This window comes from Moschus berezovskii, chromosome 21 (genome assembly GCF_049115385.1).
Source record: "Moschus berezovskii isolate FMDL1 chromosome 21, NW_MosBer_1.0, whole genome shotgun sequence".
Classification (NCBI taxonomy): Eukaryota; Metazoa; Chordata; class Mammalia; order Artiodactyla; family Moschidae; genus Moschus; species Moschus berezovskii.
Genome location: NC_142480.1, coordinates 23,556,190 through 23,579,483, shown reverse-complemented (window position 1 = coordinate 23,579,483; position 23,294 = coordinate 23,556,190). Strand labels below are relative to the sequence as shown.

The 23,294-nt window shown below is 37.0% G+C and overlaps 1 protein-coding gene and 1 long non-coding RNA gene across 4 annotated transcripts; one reads left to right on the top strand and one right to left on the bottom strand.

Annotated features, from left to right (window-relative positions):
* Positions 1–1,784: 1,784 nt before the first annotated feature.
* On the bottom strand, positions 1,785–21,762 carry MBIP (MAP3K12 binding inhibitory protein 1). Of its 3 annotated transcripts, none has more exons than XM_055418258.2 (9): positions 21,414–21,753; positions 17,658–17,777; positions 15,419–15,640; positions 15,233–15,329; positions 12,807–12,872; positions 12,419–12,571; positions 9,797–9,894; positions 4,311–4,349; positions 1,785–2,321 (listed from the first exon to the last, which is right to left on the bottom strand). In XM_055418258.2, the coding sequence occupies exons 1-9, from the start codon at positions 21,603–21,605 to the stop codon at positions 2,217–2,219; spliced, it is 1,092 nt and encodes a 363-aa protein (XP_055274233.2). In that variant the 5' UTR covers positions 21,606–21,753; the 3' UTR covers positions 1,785–2,216. The 3 variants fall into 3 exon arrangements, with proteins under 3 accessions (XP_055274233.2, XP_055274232.2, XP_055274234.2); XM_055418257.2 differs by having other exon boundaries at positions 1,785–2,324; positions 21,414–21,694; XM_055418259.2 differs by lacking the exon at positions 17,658–17,777 and having other exon boundaries at positions 1,785–2,324; positions 21,414–21,762.
* Positions 5,289–21,063, top strand: LOC129550526 (uncharacterized). The gene is made up of 3 exons (XR_008684850.2): positions 5,289–5,427; positions 7,398–7,503; positions 20,936–21,063. It is a non-coding gene; the product is annotated as an uncharacterized LOC129550526 (long non-coding RNA).
* Positions 21,763–23,294: the final 1,532 nt, after the last annotated feature.

Below are 23,294 nucleotides of genomic sequence, written 5' to 3'. Positions count from 1 at the left end.
ACACATCGTCCTCAGCACTCTTGATGGGCACTTAGATTGCTTCCATTTCTTGGCTATTGTATATAATGCTGCTGTAAACACTAGGGTGCATGTACCTTTTTTTGGTGTTTTCTCTCTGGAAATATACCCAGGAAAGGAGTTACAGGATCATATGGTAGTTCTATTTTTAGTTTTTTTTTAAGGAACCTCCACAGTACCACACCAATTTACATTCCAAACAACAGTGTATGAAGGTTCTCTTTTCTCCACAGCCTCTCCAGTATCTGTTTTTTGCAGACAGCCATTCCGACAGGAAGATTATCGCACTGTGGTTCTGATTTGCAGTTTGCTAATTAGTTAAAAAATAACAATGTTGAGTATCTTTCCATGCACCTGTTGGCTATCTACCTTCTTCAGAAAAATGTCTGTTCAAGTTGCTTGCCCATTTTTTGACTGGATATTTTGATAAGGTTCTATGAGCAGTTTAGATATTTTGAATATTAACCCGTGTCAGTCACATCCTTTCGCAAATGTCTTCTCCTATTCCATGTTTTTTTGTTGATGGTTTTCTTTGCTGTGCAAAAACTTGTAGTTTAACTAGGTTCCATCTGTTTGTTTCTTCATTTCTCTTGTATTGGGAGATTGATCCAAGAAAATATTGCTACGGCTTAAGTGAAAGACTGTTTCGCCTATGTTCTCAGAGTTTTATGGTTTCATGTCTTATATTTAGGCCTTTTAACCATTTTTATTTTTGTATACTGTATGAGGGAATATTCCAGTTGAAGAGACTGGCTTTTCTCCACTGTATATTCTTGCCTTCTGTGTCATTAATTGATCATAGGTATGTGGGCATTTAAATGTTTAATTTGCAACTATGGAAATATATGTACTGCCTAATATAAAACTGGGGCAGTCCAAAGAGGGGAGGTGCTCAAGGAAAAGGGGCTATGTAAGTTGCAACATCTTAACTACTTTCCAAAGACTTACTTTTAGTAAGACTCTTGAGAGTCCGTTGGACTGCAAGGAGATCCAACCAGTCCATTCTAAAGGAGATCAATCCTGGGTGTTCATTGGAAGGACTGATGCTAAAGTTGAAACTCCAATACTTTGGCCACCTTATGCGACGAGTTGACTCACTGGAAAAGACTCTGATGCTGGGAGGGATTGGGGGTGGGAGGAGACATGGATGACAGAGAATGAGATGGCTGGATGGCATCACCGACTCGATGGACATGAGTTTGAGTGAACTCCGGGAGTTGGTGATGGACAGGGAGGCCTGGCATGCTGTGATTCATGGGGTTGCAAAGAGTCCGACACGACTGAGCGACTGAACTGAACTGAATAACACTTACTAAGCACTTCCTTTATGTCAGACAGGTTCAAAAGCTGTTGCATATCTCAACTATTGTTCATTACAAATGTAGGATATATCCTAACATTTTACAGATAAGGAAATTAAGGCCCAGTGAGAGATTAAGTAACTTGCTTAAGGTCACATAGTCAATAAGAGGATAAAAGGTATGTGTGTGTGCTGTGCTCACTCACGTCTGACTCTTTGAGACCCATGAACTGTAGTCTGCCAGGCTCTTCTGTCCATGGAATTTTCTAGGCAAGAATAGTGGAGTGGGTTGCCATCTCCTTCCCCAGGGGATATTCCTGACCCAGGGATGGAACCTACCTCTCTTGAGCCTCCTGCATTGACAGGCAGATTCTTTACCACTGTACCACCTGGGAAGCCCCTAAAAGGTATGATCTATTTATATAGATTAAATTGACACTTGAAAAAAGAATATATGCGCTTAAAATTCATTTCAAACTTTTATTGAATGCCTATTATGTACAAAGTACCATTTTAAACTAAAACTGGTTAACATCAATGTTAAAAATATAAAGTCTTCTTAAACATCACTATTCAGAATAACTCTTCCTTTCTGTGATAAACACACATACACACAAAGATGTACTTTCTAATTAAGGTTTTCAATTTTCAAAATACCTCCTTTAAAACAGAAGGGAATAAATTCCAACAATGCTACTTTCAACGCATTAACTATCTTGAAGTATACTGGAATATTTAAAGACTGCTTGCTGCAAAGTGGACTCACATGAAAATAAACCTTGATTTCAGAGGTAAGTCTACTATTAATAAAAACACTGCAATTAATTAAATGGATATGTAAGTTACACACACATATCTAAAAAAACAAAATGACAATGAGAACAATGAGAGGAGTTTTTCATGGAAGGTGATGTGTCGCCATGGATTCTGTTTCTCTTGATTTTCTGAGCAGAGCCTGTTTGAGGGCACTAATTTTCTCATCAAGTTCAGCCAGTGAATAGTTCTGCTGTAAACAATAACACAAATTGCTGAGTAAGACTTTTAATGCAGGTAAAGTGCTAAATGTACTATAAATACATAAAACATCCAAAAGCATGGTAAATAACTTTTCTCATGAGAATAATTTTTAAATTGAACCACATTGTTGACTATGCTATAAATTTAAAGACATAACAAGGCTTAAGTATTCTTACTTTTGATTTTCTAATGACTAAGCTATCTTGGACCTTTTATACTTTGAAAGGGTCATAAAAACATTTTTTCAACTGCCTATTCTCATAATCAGTAAAAAAAAAAAATTTTTTTAGTTTAATTGCTTAAAATAACTGGGAATTCTCTTTTGATAGCCAAGGTAGTTGATTGCAGTTAATCTAAAAAAAAAAAAGTGGACACTCAAATTTCAAAGTTTTACAATTAAAACTAGAAGGGGATAAAGGTTGCAAAGGATGTGGAGCTCACCTCCGCAAACAATCAAAATATCCATGAGGAACAGCTATCACAGAAAATTAAATGGAAACAGCAGAATTACAACCAAAGCTGCAAGAAAGGTCTCTACGGAACCAGGTAACACAGAAAAACCAAACATCAGGCCAGGAACTGCGCCCCTGGGATGGATATGTAAGGAAGAGAAGGTTTCCAAGGAAGGAACACTGGCACTGGGGAGGGAGCAAGCAGGCTAAGCCATAACCTGGGAAATCCAGTCCTGGGGCCCTGCACAGGGGCGATAAGCCCTGTCACCTGCTGGGAAATCCACTGTGACAGACAGAAGGGCTGCTGAAGCCTAGACTCGATGGGGAAGAGCGCTTGTGCTGGCTTCCCAATAATCATGGTGCAGAGAGCCTTGCACTGGCAGATGCTGCCTTGCTAGATCTCTCAATCTAAAGGGGTGAACACTGCCAGCCTTGTTCACTCCATACCAGAGCCTGCGAGATCTGGGCCAAACAAACACTGGGAAAAGACTCTGTTCAGCTATGCAGAAACAGAAAAGAGTGCCAAGAGTATGATTGGGGTGGGAAGGAGGTGGCCACTGTCAGAGCACTCAGGAATACAGTGGTTTGTCTCCCAGCATGAGTGCCCCAGCATGTCCACTCCACACTGCAGCTTAGAGTTGAGCTTTGGGCACTAAGAGAACTCCAAATCCCAGACGGCAGAGCAGCCACCTCAGTTCCTACAATCACCGTGCTCCAGCTTCCTCCATACCTTTGCACTAGATCTGGGACAAATATAAAAATAAGCCACAATAAAGGAATGAAATTTTGCCATTTGCAACAATACAGATGGACCCGGAGGGTGATATGCTAAGTGGAGTAAGACAGAAAAAGACAACTGCTGTATGATACCACTTATATGTGGAATCTAAGAAAATAAAACTAGTGTATATAACAAAAAAGAAACAGACTTACAGACAAAGAGAACGAACTACCAGTGGGGAGAGGGAAGGTGCAAGATATGAGTAGGAGCCTAACAGGTACAGGCTTCTATGTATGAAATAAGCTACACTGATACACTGCACAGCAGTGTATTGGAATATAACCAATATTTTATAATAACTAAGTGGAGTATAACCTGTAAAAAATAATTTATTAAATATTGAAATGATAATACTGGATAAACATAAAATGTTTAAGATTCAATTAATAAAATAGTACTGCGAACAGGGGTGGACTAAGGTCAACTTTGCCAGACACCTTTCTTGACTCAGATGCTAATTAGCAATGTCTGCAGAAGGAAAGCGGATGAGATTTAAATTGAACATTTACTATTTTTCAGCATTTTGTAATTGATACTTTCTTCTACAGTTAACATCAGGATAGATTTTAACAGTTATTTGACCCTTCTGAGTCATTCCTTAAAATAACACATTAATGTTAACTTTTTCCAGTCCTAAATCCCAGGATATGACCTAAAAGCAACCGTAGTAGAAACTTTTATTAATAAGAAAGTTATAAAAGTAAACTATTTCAGAAACCAAAATAAAAATGTAGTAACTTACTTGAGGTGGTTGAACTTTTCTTCTTTTTCCAGAAAAGTTCTAGATTAAAAGTAAAAAAAAAAGTAATCAATACTTAGAAAATCTAAATTTTTCTTTATAGAAGAGTGAACAAAATAAGGAGAACCCTGGCAGAAATAAAGCCCACAAACTCACTGAGCACTATCTGTAACTGACACCTGCTTATTTCTACTTTGGAAGTTACCCTCCAGAGATGGTATTAAAAGTATAAGTGGTAATGTCAGAACAACATGCTTGTCCCTGGCTATACACAACTATACTTTTGCCGTTAATTTCCACGTTCTACTGTGGCTTCGTGATTGTGGTAAGAGGAGCTCTGTGGATCTTCTACTTAGTTTCCCTTCTTAGAACATTCCTATCGCAGGATATTGAACAGGTGAAGCAGCAACAGTCAGAGGGAAACAGAATGAAATACCCGGCAGCGGGGTGAAAACAGTCCTACACACCCTACACTGACTGTAATGGGCACTGTCTGTGGGACTCAGGGGACTGCTGTTTCCACCCCACTGGTCATCAGTGACCACAACAGGCAAGGCCCCAATTCTGGCCAGCAATTAAGGAGAGGTCAGCTGAGAATTAGGGAAGAGCTTCTGGGAAAAACTTCACTTCTAAGAGAAAGCCATCTAGGAGGCAGTTCTTCCGGACACTGCTGTTGTTGGGATAGGACACCAGAAAGCACGGTAGCTATCTTACCATCTGCCTGAGGAAAAAGTCAACACCAAGCAGAGCTCAGGGGGGAAAGAGCTCAGCCCTTTGACAGTCATGATTTAGCCCAATAAATCAATTTACCGGGAAGACTGCATTACTGTTGGACCTCCTGTGTTATAAGATTATTTCCATACTGTTTAAGTCAGTTTGAGTATAAATTTCTATTACGTGAAGCTAGTAACATTTCCACTAACATACTGCTGTGTGTTTTTTAAACCCTGATCTAATAAATTATTGCTTGACTTTGTTCTTAGTTTCACAGACCTACAAGACCTCGAGTGGCAAAGTACATTAGTACATCTGACAAAGAAACTGTCAACTCATGCAGTAAAATTTTCTCATGAACATCTGCAACCACGAAGATTTAAAGCTGTTTTCAAAGAATACTGAGGTATGCCTCTTATCAGTAGTTTCCATGAAGTGGGAAATCGGTAAGTGCTGGAATAATTAAATATGGAAGTGCCTATATAAACATGCTTCTTCCTGTGCCAAACTGAGCAGGAGACTGTGGTGGAGCCTATGGGAGGGAAGGGCTTAATGTTTAATTTGGTCACCACTCAGTCTCCTAGCTTCCCAAGAGGTGTCTTTTTACACAGCGATGAAAACACACTTCCCCTTGTTTTCCCAACAGCTTAATCTGTAAAATATGGCCAGTTTCCATGTCATTGAGCAATCAGATTAATGTATCATGAAACTAAAGTGAAAAGTATCAGAATAAGGACATCAGTGGTTCAATGACTTAAAAGAAACCCATGCTCTGAGGAAACTTAGTGGTAAGGAGACCTCTTTCATGACCAATTCCTTTACTTCTGATCAGTTGTAAAGGGTAACCAATTGTCAAGGGTGACGGGGGACTGCCTTAAATGTTTTGTCCCTTCTAGTCCCACTGCCCTGTTTCAGACCTTCATTTCTCCCTGGCATGGGCAATGATATGTTTCTGAACTTTAAAATGACTCCAAACTCTAACTCACGCTTTCACAAAGCCACCAGTCAGAAACCCATTCAAGGTTTCTCTTTCTCAAAAACTTAATTAACTCAGTGTTCCCTTCTCCCCACACTTCCCTTTAGAACCAGGACTTAACCATTACGGACTAGAGTTACGATTCTATCTAATCAGTGCTTTCAGACAAAGTCAACGTACCTTTAAAAATCCAATAGTTAACTATCGGCCAAGTCCTATCCATTCATTTGCACATTTATGTAATGCCTGCTACATTCTGTGTTCAGAGATGAACAAGATAGTTCCTGCCCTTCAGAGGCTAAAAATTTAGTGTGAAAAACAGACACGTAAGCATGTAAGTGGTAAATGCTATCAAATGAACAAAGTGCTGTGGAAAAATACCCGTGAAGAATGTTATACTGTTTTCCAGGGTCATAATTTAAAAATCAGTAAGTAATTCTCTGGAAATACTCATAAAGATTGTATCTTTTAAATGGTCTGTAATGTACTCAAAATTTTTAAAACATTACTACATTCAAATTTTTCCATGTTGAATGTGAAGGGTAAAGATCTTTAGAACTACCACGTTTAAAAAGTTTAAACAAATACTAATGCTGGAGAAGACTCTTGAGAGTCCCTTGGACTGCAAGGAGATCCAACCAGTCCATTCTAAAGGAGATCAATCCTGGGTGTTCATTGGAAGGACTGATGCTAAAGCTGAAACTGCAATACTTTGGCCACCTCATGCGACGAGTTGACTCACTGGAAAAGAGTCTGATGCTGGGAGGGATTGAGGGTGGGAGGAGACGGGGACGACAGAGAATGAGATGGCTGGATGGCATCACCGACTCGATGGACATGAGTTTGAGTGAACTCCGGGAGTTGGTGATGGACAGGGAGGCCTGGCGTGCTGTGATTCATGGGGTCGCAAAGAGTCGGACACGACTGAGCGACTGAACTGAACTGAATCTTTGTTGTAATTCCTGCTTTATGTATAACTTTTTGGGAGTTTTATGTCTGTTTCATAAATGAAAAGAACTTTACATATGCTAGTTTTTTTTAGGAACCAAATATATAATTTTTCTGTTTATGTTTCCCTTTTCATATGCTGTGCTGCACGGTTATCCATGATACTCTCTATCCAACTGTGTTTAGAATTTACCTACATTTGAATCTGGATTAGATATATTTCATTTAAAAACTTTTCATAAATTTGATTTCTAACAAAAGTTCAATCCTTAGGAAATTTAATGCGTTCATCCTTTACTTCCTACCTTTGGAAGCTAGAAGACTGTGTTACATATCTAATCTATTCTTCAAGAGTCTACAGAAAAGACATGTGAAATTATGCAATTGCCATTATGAGTACTCTCAGCAAGAGGAAAGTAAGAGTGGTGAATAATGTGCGATGTCATCTGCAGGGTATGTATGAATCTTCTCTCACACACAACGACAGCTCTAGAGTTGGATCCATTCTGAGAAAGGAATGCAGCTCCTACAGCCAGGACATTCCTCTGTTATGGGAGGGTGAGTATGAAATCTTTGCCTTTGAGTCTGTACCATACATGTTCAGAGGCCTTAACGACAAAACCAGTTTATTTAAACATTTCAGTGTTTTGTGCTTGCAGCTATTAACTTGGATATATCATTTCAAATACTAATCCAGAAATGATCCTTCTAATCAAATATATGTTGTTTAATATATTTGGAAAAAAAAAACTTTTAAGCACTAGTTTTATTACAAGTGTGACAACCCAACACATACAGGCAATCCTGTTTACATTTATAACACTTCCTGCCTCTGAAGTTAGTTTCAGACCTCAGGCCTCTGACAGTCTCAATGTTCTTACCCATTCTATCTATCACGTCTATATTGTCTCTCCCAATTATATCAAGTGTAAGTCCTACCTACATCTTCAAAAGCTTACCTGATACTTCTAACTGCATATCCTGCTGACTCTAAGTCCACATTTCCTCCCAAAATATCTCCTCCTCCAGATTTTATTTCTACCAATGATAGTATTATTTTTCCAACCAAAGACTGGACTCCTTCTTGCTATACAATCAACTATCAATATTTGCCAACTTTTCTTTCCTACTGTCCAATGGCACTAATCTTTTCTATTCTCACCCTCATGTCCTCGTTTCAGGATCACATTTCACATTTAAGCTAGTATAACACTGTCTTCTTTTTTAGTCTCTTCCTTTTCATGATTAGATGAATCTTCTACCATTTTCACAAGTCATTTCCCTGCATTTAAACCTTAAATTTCTGGTGACATCTTTTAAGGTCTTCTATAATCTATTTCTACCTCTTTAACCAAACACTCTATCCTGTGTATACAGAATCCCCCTACATAAGATTATGATTTGAAGGGGTTGTTCTTTTGTTAATTAAATTTAGTAATAGAGATATGTTAAGCTTTTAAAATCCGAATCAGAGAGAAAAAAGAAAGATGAAAGGCCAAGATCCACTGAAGGTATGTAATACAATACTCTTTTTTAAGATGAGTTCTATTGTTAACAAGAATTGTATTAACAAGACATGAAACTGAACTAGAAAAAATAACCTGCCTAAGGATTTCTTAATGAAGGCAGCTTGAATGGGAAAAACTTATGGTGTGTTACTATAAAAGGCATACAATCTCTATGAAGTTTCCTAGGAAGAGGCAAAGGAAAATCCTCAAGATGGAAAGGCCTTTGCAATTATGTAGAACAACCAACAAATCTCAAATTAGAGAAGGCCAGAGGAGCTGTATGACTTACCCATGCTTATACAGCTACCTCTAAATGGTTTCTGAAATTAAATAAATGCTAATGTTTACTGAGGTTTTACCTTGCGCAACACAGCTAGGTGTAGGTGCTAGGTACCTGACTGGCATTATCTCATTTAATCCTTGCTTAAGCCCTCAGTACTTTAATAAGCCTCATTTTATATTGGAGGGAAGTAAGTCTAAAACTCTAAATTATTGAGCTTTAAGATTCACTGCTCACTTTGGTTATCTGACTTACCTTCTTCATATGGAAATATTCCTTTTTTGTACCTTACTCTAATACCAATTTGAAACTGCAAAGTTCGCTGTTATTCCTAAAATAATCCTGTTTTCACCAGTGACTTATAATGATCCATGCTAGTTATTTTACATAACATTTCAGAAATAGGAGTTTTAGTAAATTTCATTAAAAATTTAGTCAATTTAAAATTTTAGTTCACTTTTACTTTAGTTCTTTTGAATATGGCATTGCTTTAAAACACACACACACAAAACCCCAGAAAAGGCAGGTGTTATGTATAATCACCCCAGAAGACTGAGGAAAATAACACAACGAGCCCAGGATCAGTTGTCTGAAACATGTTAATATGACAAAGACACTTATCAGCACAGATTGTTTTTTAATGTTCTCGGAAAAGGAGAAAAATGAAGACTAGCCTTTCAGAAAGTCTGCAGAGAGAAGCATTAAAGAGGCAGAAGGGATAACAGAGAGTAAGGCCCCAGAGGAAGCCTCTGTTTTACAAGACAGCAAGTTCAGAGCAATAGGGCTATAAGGCTGATTTATTATGCCACAAAAAATGGCTTAAATTTGAGAATTTGGGTAATGGACCATGACGTAACTCTTCAAAAAAATTATGTCTATAATACAACATTAAAAATCTCAATCTTTAAAGAACTAGGTAACTCTTTATTCAGAGCTATGTTCATTCATCACTGACTGAACTATTAAAACAGTTTTTTGCACACAGCAGATCTATGAGTGAATTGTTATGTGACAAAGAATCCTAAAATAACATTTATTTTTTCTTAAAGACACTTATACTTACTACAGGTTGAAAATATTCAGGAGAGATGCCTTCCAATTCAAGGATTTTGTCCTCAAGTTTTTTAATTCTCTGATAAATGTCTCTTGGCACTGGTCCACCTAAATACATTAAAAGAAACTGATATATTATTGGATAATTCTTCTTACAGTTTTATCCTTAAAATACCATGCAAAGACACTTATGCAAAAGAATGGGAACTATTTAAACTTAAGAAAATAAATTAACAGGAGTAAAATAGAATGAAATCTTTAGCAAACATTTTCATATTATACACTATGGGGTATATTATTGTACCATGCTTCTCCCCAAGCCCCATTTATGTTTCCTATGTTGCTGGGCATGCTGTTTTATGTTAAGTTCATTTGATAAGACATTTAATAGTTCCCATACAGAACAACTTGCATCTCTGACAGACTCTGATACTTACTGATACCTAAGTAGAAAAATGCATAGTGACAACTGACAATTCAGTGGTTGTGATATGTCAAATTTTCCTCAATTTAAACTTCTCCTTACCTGCCGTATTTTCTCTTAACTCAGAACTTTTTATAAAAAGGAGCTTTACCATAATTCTTAACTAACTTTCTAGGGAGGGGATTGGTAAAATTAAGGTTACTCAGATTTCAAAGCTATGATTATATCCCAAGTTCCTCCGTTCCTCAGCACCCCCCAATGCAAAAATTCTGGTCAAAAGCACCACCTCTCCCTGGATTATCATAACCTCCAAATTGGTCTTGTTGATTCTGCCTTGCATGCCTAAAGCCTGTTCACAACACAGCTGCCAATGATCCTTTAAAAATGTAATTCAGATAGTTCTCCGCTCAATACCTTCCAACACCTTCACACCTCACTCACATTAAAAACCAAAACCTTTACAGCAGTCTACAAGGTCCCACACAATTTGGACATTGTCTCCACATACCATTTCAGCTATTTGATCCCTTTTTTCTGTTATTCAACTAGGTCAAATACTCTTACAACTTTAGCACTTGTGGTTCTCTCTACCTCTAATTAACAGGGTTAATTAGCTCTTGTCAACTTCAGGTCTTGCCTCAAAAGTTACCAACCGCTCTTTTATAAAAATACCAGAGCTACCACCTCCCCCTACCCAACAATCCCTCCCTTATTTTTCTCAAAACCCACTGACATTCTGTATATTTTGCTTATATATTTCCTGTTTCTCCACTCTAATAATATAAGCTCTAAGAAGGCAAAAGTTTTTGTTTTGTTCATTGGGTATGGCTGTGCAGCCTGTACACTGCACAAACCTAGGAAGCATCAGTTCACAGACTGCACAGGTACTCAGTATGTAGTGAATGAATACATACATTCGATAATCATTATGCAATTAAGAATATTCACATCCAGAGTATCAACTTGCTAAATACAAAAACTCTAGAAATATGTTTCTTTCTGAAAAACTTCTAATTTTCAGGAGCTTGGTTTTTTCTGCTCTTGAATAAAGGAAAATGAATAACTTATCTGACTTTGCTCTTGCTGCTCCCTTTACCTAGAATGTCCTCTGCTGTACCTCTGTAGCTTTCAAGAACCAGTTCAAGCTTCACTGGGTCAACAGAGCACTGCCTGAATCTCTTCACAAAGAGGCTCCTTGAGCCCCACCATACCCTTCCTTCACAATCCCTTTAACATCCCCCGTCACTATTAATCTTTCTTCCATAGATTATGAAGTTCTCAAAGCCAGGAACTGTGATTACATCATCTTAGTATCCCTCCTGTCTAAAACATGCTTTGCATATAGTAGGCATTCAACAGGTACTTCTCAAAATTAGCTACTGGATACTACTAGATTTAATAAACCAGTCAATCCTATTATACAGTTGTAGTTTAAATTAGTTCTGGGAGAATTAATGTTAATGCTAATCTCTTATTATCTTCAATGGTTTACTCATTCTCTTATTATCTTCTACCTCCATCCAAAGATACACCAGCTTCTACCTCCATCCAAAGATACACCAGCTAGACTGGATTTAGAAATTCTCTGAACCATATTTTGTGCCTCTGTGCATAATGATATTTATAAGATAGAACTGACAGGCTCTGATGACTAAATGGGGAAAGATACTGAAGTTTTATAGCCAGTTAAGTTCTAGGTTTGATTTCTAGTTTCCACTTACTACATTGGGCATGCTGCTTGAGTTCCCAGAACTTCCGTTTCTTTATCTGACAAGGGTAACAGCACCAACACCTCACAAGGTAGTTAAATATTAAGTGAATTGATATACGTATAACACTTTCAGAGTGACTGGCACTTAATAAATGTTAGTCACTTCCCCAATGGCATGTCTTTATATGCTTGTCTTCACTGGAAAATCTTAAAGGACTAGATACTTTGTACCCAGCACAGCGCGTGATAAGAATGAGACAGATGGTCATGGTTAAGTTATGAAATTGATGAAAGTGTAAGGGGAGGAAGAGGAACACAACCACATGAACTGTAAATTCCTCAGGAGCAGGGACTATGCTTTCTTCATTTTTCTACCAATCAGAACAATGTTTTGTACATGACAAGCCCTCAATGAAAATCTGGTGAATAAATGAATTGGAATTTCTTTAACCACTTGCAAAGGTACACTACAGGGCACTGCCAAGCACTCTGCTTACCTGTTTGCAATCGCAAGTGAGCCTCGATATTCTGTAGTCGTTCTTCTACAGCCTGATTACCACAATCTCGGAGCATGCTGTTAGATTTATGGCCAGACCCTTGAATTCCTTCAGATCTAGTCTGTGGTCCATATGTATTCACAACTCTAGAAACTAAGTTCAAAAACTTTGAGTCTATTAAATTTACATTTCAAAACTCATAAATTCTCTCTTCCTAATAGTACTGTATGTTCTTTTCATATCACAAATCCAAGTAGGAAGAAAGGCAAGATTTTTTTTTTAATAAAGTAAATAAAATTTAGAAAGGAAAGTGATTTCTATTCCACTTTGCTTATAATTAAGAATAAGCTTCTGTCAATGACGAAAATATTATATGGTGGATACTCACCTTTTACATGACTTTTAAACCCAGGGTAAGGAGTAAAAATCGCATCAGTTCTTGCACAACTATTTTCTAAGAAGAATTTAGATGAGTATAAGTTTAAGTATATTCTTAACTTCAAATGTACATTTTGATAACCCTTCAATAATGCATATATTACTCATAATCAGAGAACATCTAATCTAATGTCCGATTTATATACAGAAAAGTCCTCAACATTCAGTGGCATAATTTAATTTTTAACAAGTACCAACATTCCTAAAGACCATCTGTGTCTTTGGAGAAAATAATTTATATATTATAGAAAGTTAAAAATGTCTAATCTAAAGAGATATTATTCAATTTCAACATAGAAATAAGCAAAGCTCAGTATTTTTACTGAAATATAAAAAAATACAGCATTTGTGACATTGCTTGCTCATCTAATTAGGGAACATCAAATATGAAAGATTATGCATTTAATAATATATTTGTATTTCAGAATACCACACAAAAAAGACCTTGAAACCTACAACACATACTTTTACACTTGCCTAGATGTTCAATGCTCATTTTTTAAAAAGTCCTAAACACAAAAGCTATCTATATCTTTCTAGACTATCCCTTTCAGAAAACGCAATTTTAAGAAGGAAACCATGTGAAAATTTGTTGCAAATTTTTGTAAGCGGAATAGTGTAATTTCTTTCAAGTTAGATATCAACAAATAAATTAGGGGGAAAGTTGGAATGATGTTAATATATAAACATAAAATAATATTTAAAATGATGTTAAGTAAACCAGGTGCTACAGTAAATTTCCTAAAAAATTCCACTTATTTTATAATAAAAATGGATGGTAAAAGATACTGAAAGAAAGTTATTTTCCCTAGGGAATATGACTTTTAAAAAAACCTATTGTATGTATTTTGGTCAACTGAGAGGTCCTGAAAGGAACACCTTACGATACATCTGAATTTTTTCAGTCTAAGTTTCCTTGAGATAGTTCTGCTGACACAAACTGTGGGAATAAAATTCCAAATTTGCTTATCTTTTATATATAGATACCAGACAGAGTCATTTTCTTTTTCTTTTTGAAACCTCAAAATATGTTTAAAGGGCCATCACCCCTCCATTCTCTTTCTACCATTTCACGGGGCTAAGGGTTAAAAAAAGAAGCTATCATCCATTCCAGAGCTATATTCCAAATACACAGATTAACTGACCCATTAGAGAGAAATTCAGCATGGTGTGAAGACATTGAATGTGTGAGTGCTAGTCACTCTCCACGGCAATTCTTCCCAGCACTGTTTGGAAGCCAGCAAGGGACTGAATGGGCCAAGGAATCCTGCTGAGCATTTCAATTCTTGTCAATTTCTATCCCCTGGTGGTTTATAATAATAGAGTTAGCAGGGAGAACAGAGGAATAACATTAGTGACACATGTGCTTGCTCCCTCAACAAACCCTTTCTCATGGGTTGCTTGCAGTTTGATTGTATTACCTGAGATTTTGCCACTGCTGCACCTGTTCTGAAAAGCTAACAGTAAAATATACCAAATCTAGAGATACGCGTGTATAATGTTAATAATAGGAAAGGCTGAATTTAGGACCCACCTTGAGCCTGTTATTACTTCATTATGAAGAGAATCAGTGCACCAATGTGGTATGAGTCAATTCTAGGTTCATCTGACAATTCAGTATTCATAATAATTAGTCAAGAGATATTAGAGGCAACAGGAAAATGCCTCATCCCAATTAGGAACGCTTCTCCATAATTTTTTCTAAGAACTACTTGTTCTGATTATTACTGTGATGCCTGAATATGATCTATGCCAGCGCTTTGCAATTTTGTATTCTGCAGCATACCTGCAGATCTGTAAATACACTATAGCATCATGTGAAGAGGAAAGGAGATTCTGATGAAAAATAGCAAATGTATGCACAGTATGAAAGAAACGAAAGAAGCATAAGATACCACAGTCTTGATGACAAATTGGTTTTACCATGACATAAAACCTTTCAAACAGCTAAGGAGCAGTGAGAAAACTGCTCCCTCTTGAGGAGTATCAACTTTACTAAGTTTAACTTCATGTATTAATATAATTTCATAAGTACCTTTAGACTTAAATTTTATATAGCTCAGCTCCTTCTTACTAGTGTGACTGAGCAACCCTGTCATCCATACGTTATCTTCATTTTCTAAAGGAACTTTAAAACAATCTCTTCACCTATGGTAAACATTTGCCTTTATACGTTAGCATCTGATTTCTGTATAACCAAAATGAAAACCATTTTGCAATACACTCTATTATTAAACAGAAGAAAATTCTGCTGTCTTAGTTTCCAAATTAACCTGTGAAATAATTAAACCGTGTTCTTAATGTTATCCTTTTTTTAAAAAACAAAAGAAAGATCATTAAAATCCTAAAAAAAATTAACTTCTTCTAGGTAGTTACCTTGATTACAGTCAATAACATTGCAAAATTCCCTGACATTGTTTTCATTGATTTCAGCTTGCTTTCTTTCAATAAATGCAGATATTCGTCTGTCAATCTGCAAACAATAAGTATATGCATCTTAATTCAAACATAGTAAAATTTTAAAAAATACTCCCTTTGCCCCCCCAAAACCCAACTTCTTACTTCTGCTTTCCCAGCCTTTATCTGAACTACTTCTGGATCAAAATGGATCTGTGTCTTTTTCACATCTCCTAAATCATAGTCTTTGTGCTTTTCTTCCTCTTCCAGGTCTCCAATGGGAAAGTTGGCATTTACTTCATTCTTGTTCCCTGTTTCTATTTTTCCTGTTTCTTCAACAGTTGTATTCTCCTCTTTAATCAGAGGCTGAAGTTTTGCTAAAAAAGGCTGAGAAGAACACAATTCCATCTGCTGAGGTTCAAACTGATCAAAATTAATCACGTTTACCATATTTATATAAATTTCAGCTAAGTAAAAGCAATATTCAGTATCAATTACCTAAATATAAAAGGTTGGCACCATACATAGATCTGACCACATGTAAGTATTTTTGCTGTTCTCTATTATTGTGACCAATATCATTTGCTATAAATCTATTTAAAGAAAATAGGAAAGAAGAGAAAGAAAACCTGAGGACGTTTAAAATTTTCTTTGAGGGAATTATTCTGTCACTCATCTTTTATTTTGTGCCAAATCAAAGCCTCAGCCTCTGGCACCAATGCCACTTAATTAACATGTCATTCAAATGCCTCCTCAGAACACTAAGGCTTAGTATTTTTCCTCCTTAACACAAGAGCCAGTGCTCTCACTCAGCAAAGCCCTGCATTAGCACTGTTATCACTGGAGATTCTCCACTTGAAACTGCAGTTGGCCAAAGTGAATGAGAGAGCATAGACATGAAATATATAGGTGTTATGCTGAGTGAAAACTCAGGCTTTTCCTGACATGACAAGATATCTTCTTGGGTCATGAATTTAAATTTTAAAAAAGAAAATGAACAAGAAAGAAAAAAAAACCTACCAAGAGCCATAGCTGAAAGAGGTAGATGCCTACAATACTAGTGAGGAATACAACTCTATTCTATCATGTAAATTATACTGCCACCCCCTCCAACACACTCACACAAAATTAGGCCTCAACTGAGTCCTATAGCTCATCGCTTCCACCCTTCAAAACTATAGTTAACTGCTGCTGCTGCTGCTGCTAAGTCACTTCAGTCGTGTCCGACTCTGTGTGACCCCATAGACGGAAGCCCACCAGGCTCCCCTGTCCCTGGGATTCTCCAGGCAAGAACACTGGAGTGGGTTGCCATTTCCTTCTCCAATGTGTGAAAGTGAAGTCGCTCAGTCGTGTCCGACCCTTAGCGACCCCACGGACTGCAGCCCACCAGGCTCCTCCATCCATGGGATTTTCTAGGCAAGAGTACTGGAGTGGCTTGCCATTGCCTTCTCCAGAATAGTTAACTATTAAACATGAAACAGTTAAAATTCCCCATAAAGTCACTGAATAGAGGGCTGAAAATTGTCTACTCCACTAATCAAAACACACCAACACTTGTCAAAGTTCCAATTATTTTTTCATACCTACAATTTTGCTTCCGTTGTCTGCTATACCAAAAACTCTTCTGAATCCTTATAATATCTTAATGGCACTAAACTGACCAATCCAAAACTTTATGACACTTCGTATTTTATACTTTGATTAGAGATAAAATGTAAACTTCTATCAATTATAACTGCAAATATGTTCAGTTGGAAACTAGCAAGGTCATAATACTGTTTGGTTATTGAACTATTAAAAAAATATAGCAATACTATTATAGATTAACAATTCAGTGTTGGCTTTTAATATAAAGAATGAATTATTTCAAACTCTTAAGACGATAGTGACTGGCTACTTACTAATATGAGACATTAATGTCACAGAAATTACTTTCTTTTTTAAAACTATGCTGAAACTGTTTAATTGCAACAGACACTCCAGGATGTGTCATGCTGGGATAATGCCACTTCTTGAACCACTGAAAGCACTCCATGAGCCTCCAAACTCACCCAAGGCATGGAATCATTATCATAGCATGACACACACCTGCCGTGTCTTATTGCTTAATTATAACCCACCATAGATGCAACTGTATTGAATTTTCAGTGCAAGTCTGGAATCGAATGGAATTGCATTCATTCAGTCGTCACACCCACATCAGCCCATTCGGCTGTACTCCTGTAACTGTCCTGATCACTATGTAAATGAACAAATTTGGATCCAATCTGGCTGAAGGAAACTTTTATTAATAACAGTATTAATAAGGTGTTAAGACAGAACCTACAAATACTCCAATGTACAATTTAGCTACAATTAATTTCTAGTCTCAATATCGAGTTAACATTTTTAACAAGAAATTTACCTGTAAATATAAAACGTGTTGCTCAAGTGCACTAAAGAGAAAAGCAGGCTGGAGTGCCGAGAGGCTCTGGAGCTTGTTCCAATCAATTGTAATTTTCACCACATCATCTCTGAGGTTAAGCTTCAAAGGGGCAAACCAGCAATATCACAAAAATTACATGATTAAGCTGTACATATGGGATTGTCACAAAAGTAAGATTTCTATAGAATAACATGCCATTTAGCTCAAAGTTCTAAAGTTTTTAATGATACATAAAAGCGCTCTACCTAGTTACCACTCCAAAAAGGCAAGAAAGGTCCAATTCTCAGAAAAAAGCAGACGACATCTCTAATTCTTTTCTTGGGTCTGTGTAATGGGACCATCTCACAGGTAAAACTATCCAGGAAAGGTGAAAAGATGAGGTTTTTTGTTTTTGTTTTTTTTGATAATTCAGTATCTAAAAACTTTGGGACAGGGGCCAACAAATGCTCACCCTATTCAAAATCCTACTGCTTCTAGCTAAGAGCATTAAATACAGGGGGGAGGTACATTTATGAAAGTTCTGATTTCATAATTTCTGCATTTATTTTTGTTAAATGTGCACATAAATACGTAACAAATATATCATTCCTCTGATGTCTTCTGAATCACATTTTCATTGTTTTCAATTTTAACCAATTTTTTTAAATTTAAAAATCAACTCATACATTCATATTCATATATATTATAAAATCTGCAGATACATGGCGGCATATGTTTACTTCAAATAAAAATTAAACTATTATTTAGCTGTGGAAATCTGAAATTTAAAAACAAATGCTTTTCCACAATAGTGAAATAAACAGCCGGAGACTGGATGGAAAGGTCAGACTCATTGCTAAATGGTATTTTCAAGTATAAGAGTTCATCATATGAAAATTTCTCATAAATTGGCTATGTATGACCTATTACAATAAAATTATATATAGAAAACTACCATAAACCTGAATATAAAATTAATATCAAGATGAGTGAACATTTTAGAGGGAAAGCCTCCATCTTCAGTATCTCAAGTGAATAAAAGTGAATCAGTGTAAACATTTTTAGGGACACATGTGTTATGGCATATAGCCTGCATCGCAGGATCAAATTAACTATTATTTTTTCAGAAATCATTTATTTAAAATTAGTTATGTTTTCTACAAAATAAGGACAAGTGTTCTATTAGTTAAGATCTTAAGAACTGTGATAATAAAACAAAAAATGAACTGTTGTACCAAAGAGATCCAAAGTTCCCCAAAAGGCACTATAAGAATGAACGCTGTATGACAGAAATTTACCACCCTTTGACCAGAAATATTTAAAGTCCGTATTAGACAAGTGTAAAGAAGTTTTGTGTAGGATGCACTGTCAAAAATTAGTTTGTTATTTTAACTAAGGTTTTATATATTAAGATAACCATATTAATCTTAATTTCTATTTTTTAATGCTTATAAAGGTTTCCTTAGACAACAACTTATGCATGGAAGTAACCCATCACTACACTTTTACAGTTCTAAAGGAATCTATAGTTGACTGTAACAAATTTACAAATACAGTTTGGGGATAACACAGGGAAATCCTCAACCAAAGCAAAGCATCAAATTTTCTAGAGAAAATAACTTACAGAAATTAAATTGAATGTCTGGATCATATTCTCATTTCAATTTAGCAGAATTACGTAAGCTTTCAGGTACAAGATACTTGGTCTTTGAAGAAATCATGTAAAAATGTCACAAATTAAAACTATCCCCAATACATCCAACTATTATTCAACAAATTCCCTATTAGTAATATATGAATTCTGTGCATTTTTACCTTGTAAACCATTCAGAACTTGTAAACCATTCAGTCAAAAAGGTATTAGTCTGTCATTAATATGGACTATTTAAAATACACATTTCAGTAAAAACTTTATTACACTAATGTAAAAATCCAAGTTAACAATAAATATTTCTTCAGCTTGGTAAAACACAGCAACCAGAGGCAAAATCAGTATTCAATAAATTCAAAGTCTGGGCTAGAAAAAATTTTTTTAACATCTGATTTTATGTTTCCTATTGAGGAGAGCTAATAACACAATGATACTATATAGAAGGAACTAGGCATTTTACAACATAGATTTTTAAAAATTCCTTAATCTTGTTTCAAAAGGAAATAGTTATTTCCACCAGGAACAATTTTATAAGTATAGTACTCTGGCTTTCATTATCTTTAACAGTACATCTCAAAGTATAAAGAGTATCACCAAATTGGCTAGCATTTAATTGATGAGACAATCTTACTTTTTGACAATCTTATATAGTTTTATTTACAGTCCCTTTATTCTGTCATGAAAACTAACCAAATATTACTCTAAATATTTCTGACAGGTGACATAAGTAAATTTTAACCACATCACTATTTTTACCTACAGACTTGTCAGAATGTTTAAAATTTTTAAATGAGTTTTAAAAATTCAGTATGCAAACTATTTCAAAAGATAGGTTTAAATTAATGTTTTTAAAAAGTATCTCATCAGTGGTGGGGGGGTACTTTTGTAAACTATAGGTGAGTATAAACTTTTTTCATCTTGATATTAGGATTAAAAAAAAAATTCCAATGTCCACGCCATAGAAAGTTCTCAAACTTTTAAACCATTTACAGGTCTTGAGTCTTCAGACTGAAATAACTACCTTAAGTCTTAAAAAATAAATAAAAGTTCTAAGTCCTTGACAAACGAATGAGTTTAAAAGTTATAACTTTTAGCTGATTCTATTAATAATCATCCCATTACTCCAAAATGAATGTTTAACTAAGACCAATGCTCTCTGTAAGTCAGGACAAATATTGAAATTTTTTTAAATACTGAAATAACCTTTTTAAAGACTGATTCACCATCTACCCAAGGCTTTTAAAACTAATTTTCACAAATCACTCTGTTTTCATAAAGGAAGTTACCGTTATCTTCAACACAAATGCCTAAGTCCAAGATACTTTTTTATAAAGATTTCTTTTTGAAAGCATATAAACGTATTTTCATGCTGTTTCTCATTTAAAATTTGCTTTGCATTTACATCAGTAAACAGTGCCTTCAGTGTAAGGAGTGCCTTTATTTAAGCTCCATTTTATTATGACATTTCTACAAAAGCTATTTATTTACCAGCCAGTTAAACTAATAAATAGTTGAATTACGAGTTAAAAAGTTGTGATGCAAGCTGTATCGACCAAGGCTAACTCAGCCAACTTTACGCTAGAAACAGTTTAGATTAATTCTTTTTCTCTTCCTCCTCGTTTTAAAGGGGAAGAGATGCAAGTTACGGCCAGAAGGAAAAAAGTAAACAAAAGCAAGTGACTAAAGAGGCGGAGAGAGCGCTTTTCCAGAAATCTCAGGCCACACGAACCTATCAATTTCTACAATGAATGAACTGGAAGTAAAACGATCCCGAGGCTCCAGGCGCCTCCCAAACCATCAGAGAAGCGCTTTCGTATCCATTCTCTCCAAGCCTGTTTCTCACCGAGCCGCGTTTTCACTACACTAGCCTCATTCACTCTTGGTGAGAAGAGCTGCACATCGAGCCTGTCACCAGTCATGATCTAACCCGCGCGGCCATCCTCACTCGGCCCACAGGCTACCCGGCCCACGCTCCCGCCCGGCCTCTGCTACTCCAGCCGGGCCCCACACCCTGCAGGCCTCCGGAGCCCCTGCCTCCGCGCAAGGGAACACGGGGGGAGGGGCAGGCCGGTTCCCAGACCCCTACTCCACGGAACAGCACTCACCTGTCCAGCCAGGTTATGCAAGGAGCGAAAGACTTCGCAGACTATCTCTCGGGAGAGGCTGGGGCTGCAGCTCCGCTCCAGGCTCCTGTCACCGCTGGTCGGGCGACTAAGCTCAGCGGCAGCGGCCATGACACTTTCTGAGGCTGCCCCCGCCAGCACCAAAGTGCGCTCACAACGCACCCCTCCCTCCATCGCCTCTGTCGCTCCGCGATGATGTCAAAGCACTGCGCCTCTTTTAGACCAAGGCTTTGAGGACCCACTGTGTGACTGACAAGCACCTGCGCCAATCAGGTTTCGCTGAGGACCGCGAGCGGATGACTGCCAACCTACGTGAGGCTGGCCACAGTATTTCCACCGGAGATTGGAATCGGTATCTAAAGAGGGTTAGCCTCGTGAAGTCTGCCTGGACTCAGATGTTAGTGAGAGTATTGCTAGAGAAGACTTATAGTTAAATGTTAGTGGTTTCAGTCAGTCAGTCAGTTCAGTCGCTCAGTCGTGTCCGACTCTTTGTTAGTGGTTTAGTCCCATATTAAAAGTTAAAATTTTAACACAGCCCTGTGGAGTGGTCTGGAGAAAGATCGCTCATCAGGGATGCAGTGCTGCCAACGCTTGTTTGTAAATATTGAGAACTTTTCCACACAGAATTGTCGTAACTGGATAGAATATTTTCACCCGTATTCAAATTAACATCACTAATTTTTCACTAGAGGAAGAAGATATAAAACAAAAAATGTTTATGCCTCATTTACTATCAAGGAAATTTTATTAGATCTGCAAAATAATTCTGTCAAGTTTTAAAACTGATGAATCAATTGTTTTTCTCTGGGTAATACAATAGAGACACTCATCCTAAAATTGTTTCAATAAAGGGAAACGCTGTCAGGATGTTCCCAACAGGAATTCAACCCGAGTAAGCAATCGCATGCAACACAATCTCTGAAATCAGAATATACAAATCCGAATTGAAAATTGACAAAATATTATTTATTAGATAACTTTGGTAAAAGATGCTTAGTTTGTAGTGTTACAGAGTCTAACATTAAAAATTCTGTCCTGTGCAATTGAAGAAAAAAGTTTAGAGAGTTTTTAGTGTTAAAAATCTGTTCATAAACACTTGAACAATAAACATTGTCAGTTTAGAGATAAAGGGAGGAAGGATTTAATGTTCTAATAATCTAATGCCTTTAGAAGAAGCAGAGGTGGAAACTTGCACAAAGTGTATTCTTCAGTTTTCTGTTCCGTCGCTCAGTCGTGTCCGACTCTTTGCGACCCCGTGGACTGTAGCCTACCAGGCTTTTCCGTCCATGGGATTCTCCAGGCAAGAATACTGGAGTGGGTCACCGTTTCCTTCTCCAGGGGAAGTCTGAATGAAAGGAAAGGAATAAGGCACCAAGGAACTAGGATTATTTCTAAAAAGCCTTTGACCTCTCCCTAGGGAGGCTCTTAATTCAGTTCAGTTCAGTCGCTCAGTCGTGTCCGACTCTCCGCGACCCCATGAATCACAGCATGCCAGGCCTCCCTGTCCATCACCAACTCCCGGAGTACACTCAAACTCATGTCCACAGAGTCGGTGATGCCATCCAGCCATCTCATTCTCCGTCGTCCCCTTCTCCTCCCGCCCCCAACCTTTCCCAGCATCAGAGTCTTTTCCAGTGAGTCAACTCGTCGCATGAGGTGGCCAAAGTATTGCAGTCTCAGCTTTAGCATCAGTCCCTCCAATGAACACCCAGGATTGATCTCCTTTAGAATGGACTGGTTGGATCTCCTTGCAGTATAAGGGACTCTCAAGAGTCTTCTCCAACACCACAGTTCAAAAGCATCAATTCTTCGGCGATCAGCTTTCTTCACAGTCCAACTCTCACATCCATACATGACCACGGG